This window comes from Crinia signifera, chromosome 4 (assembly GCF_055691185.1).
Source record: "Crinia signifera chromosome 4, ASM5569118v1, whole genome shotgun sequence".
NCBI classification, from domain to species: Eukaryota; Metazoa; Chordata; class Amphibia; order Anura; family Myobatrachidae; genus Crinia; species Crinia signifera.
In genome coordinates this window covers 326,108,211-326,113,746 of record NC_139220.1, presented here as the reverse complement: position 1 = coordinate 326,113,746, position 5,536 = coordinate 326,108,211, and the positions used below count along the sequence as shown (strand labels likewise).

General features: G+C 42.8%; 1 protein-coding gene across 1 annotated transcript; it reads left to right on the top strand.

The window, feature by feature from the left end:
- The first annotated feature begins 586 nt into the window (after positions 1-586).
- LOC146073450 (olfactory receptor 5AU1-like) lies at positions 587-1,363 on the top strand. The gene has a single exon (XM_083180629.1). The coding sequence runs from the start codon at positions 587-589 to the stop codon at positions 1,361-1,363; it is 777 nt and encodes a 258-aa protein (XP_083036755.1).
- Positions 1,364-5,536: the final 4,173 nt, after the last annotated feature.

Sequence of the window (5,536 nt, the reverse complement as noted above, 5' to 3'; positions counted from 1 at the left end):
CAAAATGCATAAGAGCAATGTCTCTCACATCATTCTCCTGGGATTTCCAAATCTTCACAGCTTCAATATTCTATTGTTTGTTTTCATGTTCACAATTTACTGTGTCACCATATGTGGTACAGGTCGAGTATCCCGTATCCGAATATCCGTTATCCGAATTATTCCGAAATACGGACATTCCAGAAAGTGAAAAAAAATTTTTTTTTTGCTAAAAACTCACTGGGGACATATGTAACAGCATCACTGGGGACATGATATGTAACTGGCACTATATATGTGCAAGACAATGATTGCTTGGCATTCAAATTCAGTGCTGAGATAGTACACACATTTTGTTTCACGTTTTGAAACCTTGTTTTTTGAACAATTAAAATATGTTTGTGTGTATTTTATGTGGTAATAAAATATATTTGTGTGTATATTATGTGTTTATACAGCATAAATGCAAGATACTTCAAAATACATCATTGAAATATTAAAATATTCCGAAATACGGAATAATCCGTTATCCAAAATTCTCCTGGTCCCGAGCATTTTGGATACGGGATACTCAACCTGTAATATTATTATAATAACTTTGGTATCAATGAGCCACAATCTTCATTCTCCGATGTATTTCTTCATCACACAAGTGTCTATTCTGGACATTCTGATGACCACGGACATTGTCCCTAACTTTCTTTACATTGTCCTGCATGGAAGTGCCACCATGTCTCTTGCTGCCTGTATAACACAGTTTTATGTATTTGCTAACACAGACTCTTCAGAGTGTTTTATCCTCATGGTGATGTCTTATGACCGATATCTGGCTATCTGTAACCCACTGCGTTATAACACCATCATCAACAAAGCTTTTTGCGTAAAATCTTTTATTGCATCATGGTCGCTAAGTGCATTGATTCTGTTGATCATTGAAGCAGACATATACAAGTTAGAGTTCTGTGGTCCAAATGTTATTGACCATTTCTTCTGTGATTTTCCTCCTCTTCTAGAGCTTACTTGTTCGGATACTTCACTTATTCCCATCCATACAACTTTAGTTGGAATTTTTGGTGTTATAAGTCCATTTATGATAATCATTGTTTCTTACATGTACATCATCGCCACCATCCTAAACATCCGTTCCATCAGTGGGAGGCGGAAAGCATTCTCCACCTGCAGCTCCCACCTAACTGTTGTGTGTTTATTTTTTGGGACTCTCCTTTCTGTCTATCTGGTTCCAGCCAAAGGAAAATTATTGGCTACCAGTAAGACATTATCACTGTTGTACACTGTAGTGACACCATTGCTCAATCCATTCATATACAGCTTGAGGAATAAAGACTTCAAGAAAGCTTTAGATAAACTTTATTTATTACATTAATAATTAACATTATTTGATTTAATATTTTAAAACACTGCTTAATATAATTACTGTATATACTTTATCAGTGGTCGAAGTGGAAATTTTGAGGTGGGTGTATGGCAAAGGCAAGATTTTAGTTATCCACGCACCTTTGGTGCACTCGCTCCAGAAAAGGGGGTGTGGCCACTGAAAAGGGGCATGTCCTTACATGTAGTGTACCACACCATATACACATTATGCATCACAATAGTAAGACTCCTTATACTATCTAGTAACCCTTACAGATTCATTATGCCACACGGAATGAGTCAAAATTCACATTATGCCACAAGGAATGAGTCAAAATGCACCCAGAATGAGCCAAAAATCACATTATGCCACACAGAATAAGGCAAAATTCACATTATGCCACACAGAATGAGCCATAATAACACATGGGATAAGCCAAAATTTAGGGACAGTAACAGCAGGGACAAAGAGACAGTGAGCGACAACGAGTGAAGGACAGTATTGACATAAGGACAGGGAGAGTTATGGAGGACACGGAGAGCAAGAGAGACAAGGGGGACACAGGGAGAGTGAGAGTGACAGGGGTTATACAGGGATAATGAGAGTGACAGGAGAAACACAGCAAGAGCAACAGCAGGGATGAAAGACACAGCAGTGACTCAGTAGGCCTACCAAACTTGATGGGCTATAGCGGTGGTGTGAATGAGCCCGGTGTAAGTGTACAGTGGACTCCAGTGGTGGCTTTAAGGGGATCAGGGATGTCCAGTGGGCTCCAGTGGTGGCTTTGAGGGGACCAGAGGAAGCCAACTGAGTCAGTGAGGGGACCCAGGGCACCCAGTGTGCTCCATTGAAGGTTGTGAGAGGACCACGACAAAAAAAACATGTGGATGCCAATGCAGAGCAGCATCCTATATGTGGAACAGGCTGGTCACTGCCCTCACCACTTGTTGCACTTCACTTTCATTTAAATACATTTGGGATCAAGGGAACTGGCTAAATTCACAAAAGGTGAACACACACATGTGCTTTAACCCAAACACACATACACAGCTACCTTTGCAACTTGTGGGGTGGGGGTACAGAAAATGGTAGGCAGGAGGGACACAGAACGGAGCTGTGTGACAATTTTTGCCAGGAGTGCAAGGGAGTCGCTTATGCCGGGCCCCTCAAGGTGGTGAGGAACAGGTGCCAGGCTGGTCAGATATTGGCAGCTGGGTGGGAGGTCAAGAGGGGATTGGGACCACAGACACTGTGTGCTTTGTGAAGAAGTCTGAATTAGGCCAAAAGCCAAACTGAGAAAGACAATAAAAGAAGACCCTTGGTACTTGGAAAATAACCTATTAAATGAAGTAAAGTACTGTATGGGTGATGTAGGATGCCTTCCTGTCGGGCATAAACCTGACTTGGTTGCAATGGATCAGGGAAGGCAAATAAACATTAATATATTTATCAATAATTTAGCATAAAGCTTTAGTAAAATGCAATGGGATGATAATGTTGGCAATAAGCCAGGTCTAACCTGTTCTTGGGTAAAGATATTACTTCTAGCATATTTCTTAGAAATCCACACAGAGTAGTCATGTAGTTGAACAAGAATGTCAGTGTAGGAGGTACAGTAGGTGTTCTTGAGACTGATTGATGTCTTGTAAGAGAATGGATTCAACCACATTAAGAAGCAGCTTGTTGTCAGCACACAGAAGCTTATCACAGGCGAAGGTTGCGCTGTCCTTCCCATCGGCCGTGTGGTGTGGTTGAGATTCTGGGGAGTAGGGGCACATAGGAGGCAGGATCCGGGCTGCGGGACTTGGCAATGGGGGTCGCCATTGCAGTGACATGCAGAGTAGGAGTAGGTCTGCTGCAAGTCTTTGGCTGGTAGGAGGTGTATAGGGGGAGGGGCCCTAAACTGCACACCCTGGACATATTAGGTGCTACCTGCTGAGACTTGTAGTGCAGCAAGCAGGAGGAGGAGTTTGCAGGTGCACACTAAATATATATGCTAGTCCTTTTAATATCTTGCTATATTGCATTTGAGGTAATTAGCATAGTAAATGGCCATTAGTATGGGCTTGTCCACCGCATCCAGGTTACCTCAATAGGACAAGTCCCTAACACTACTCTGGGACAGGTCCAGGGCATAGGGCCCCCCAGGCCAGCCCAGCAGAACCACCCCATGGCATCACATTAGTGTGAAATTAAATTGATACTAAAAGGGATAGGGGAAATTATATGTGATAGGACTTACCTAGGTAAGAAGTAATAATAAATGTGAAGGGTGCTACATATATATTAAACAAACTAAAGGGGTGATTGAAAGTGTATGATATGATGCCATGGAGCAGCCCAGCAACAGCAGCCCAAAGAGCCCAGCTCCCCAAACACAGTCCCACAGATCAACACTCAGCATATATGTACAGTAGAACTTACCCTCATAGTGCCAAACTGAGGTGTGCAGTCTTGAATGTTGGGACTCCAACCTAATTAAAAACAACAATCTGGGACAGGTGGGTGGGGTGCTAGTTAAGGAGGAAGGTGTCTCTAGTTCCTTCCAGTGTGTATGAATACACAATATATGGTACATAGGGGGAGGGACCCTAAACTGCACACCCTGGACATATGAGGTGCTACCTGCTGAGACTTGTAGTGCAGCAAGCAGGAGGAGGAGTTTGCAGGTGCACACTAAATATATATGCTAGACCTTTTAATATCTTGCTGAATTGCATTTGAGGTTATTAGCATAGTAAATGACCATTAGGGCTGCGGGACTTGGCAATGGGGGTCGCCATTGCAGTGACATGCAGAGTAGGAGTAGGTCTGCTGCAAGTCTTTGGCTGGTAGGAGGTGTGCCTGGTTCTCCTAGGTGTTTCCAGTATATGGGCAGCCATGTTGGAGACCAATGTTTCTCCAGGGGTTTTCTCCAGCCAATCCCATGCTTGTTGCCCGAATAAAAGGTGTCTGGCCTATGTCTCCCTGTCAGTGCTTCAGTTTACCTGGTGTATGGTTCTCTGGTTTTACGCTCCACAGATACTCTTTCCCAACCTGCTGCTGCTCCTGTCCGGTATTCCTTAAAGTTTGCCAATTCCACAGTGACATACCAGTGTGCTGCAGGAGATCCACCTCTCTCCTGTTAGGATAGCATCTATGTGCCTTTCAGTTGCCTCCAAGTTCTTCACAGTAGTCTCCATGTTCTTCACAGTCATATCCAAGGTCTCGGTGTATTCCACAGTTGTCTTCAGGTTCTTCACGGTTGTCTTCAAATTCTTCACAGTCTTCTTCAAGTTCTTCACAGTCGTCTCCAAGGTCTCAATGTATTCCACAGTTGTCTTCAAGTTCCTCACAAATTGTCTCAAAGTTCTTCACAGTCGTGTCCAAGGTCTCCGTGTATTCCACAGTTGTCTTCACATTCTTCAGTTGTCTTCAAGTTCTTCACAGTCGTCTCCAAGGTCTCAGTGTATTCCACAGTTGTCTTCAAGTTCCTCCTTATTGTCTCCTAGTTTTTCACAGTTGTTTCCAAGGTCTCAGTGGATTCCACAGTTGTCTTCAAGTTCTTCACAGTCGTCTCCAATGTCTTTCGCATTCCTTTAATATTTATTCTTTCAAATCATCAAGGTCGTGATCATCTGTGTCATCATTGTCTATCTCCACAATAGTCCATCAACCCTAATATGAACTGCTTCCTCAGTTTGTCATTTTGTCTGTATTCACTGCATTGAACTTCAAGTATCTGTTATGCTTATTCTTTCAGTGACTTAATTCTTAGATTTGTACTGCAAGACGTTACCATTAAATCTTCTAAAACTCACTGAACTCTCCTCCATTTATCCTGTACTTTGGTACATGAAAAGCACTACATCCATCTACCAAGTTTCCGCCGTCCATTCCTCATCTCTTCGAAAGCTACTTCCCATTTGCCAGTCACTTCCAAACCCAAAAGTGTGACACTTGTGAAGAACAGACATGACATATTGTAGGGCCTGATTCAGCTGAGCATATTTGATCCTCAAGCAAATTAAATGCAAGTGGAGATGTAGACTGCCTCCTACCTGATTTGTGATTGCTAAATACCACACTCGAAAAACAGTTTAGAAGAACATCAAGACCTTTAGTCCCAATGTCCCTCTGCTACTGCAGCCTGCAAAAGGCTACAATTAGTCAGGCCTGCAGTTGAAGGCTGGCTTGTGAGGC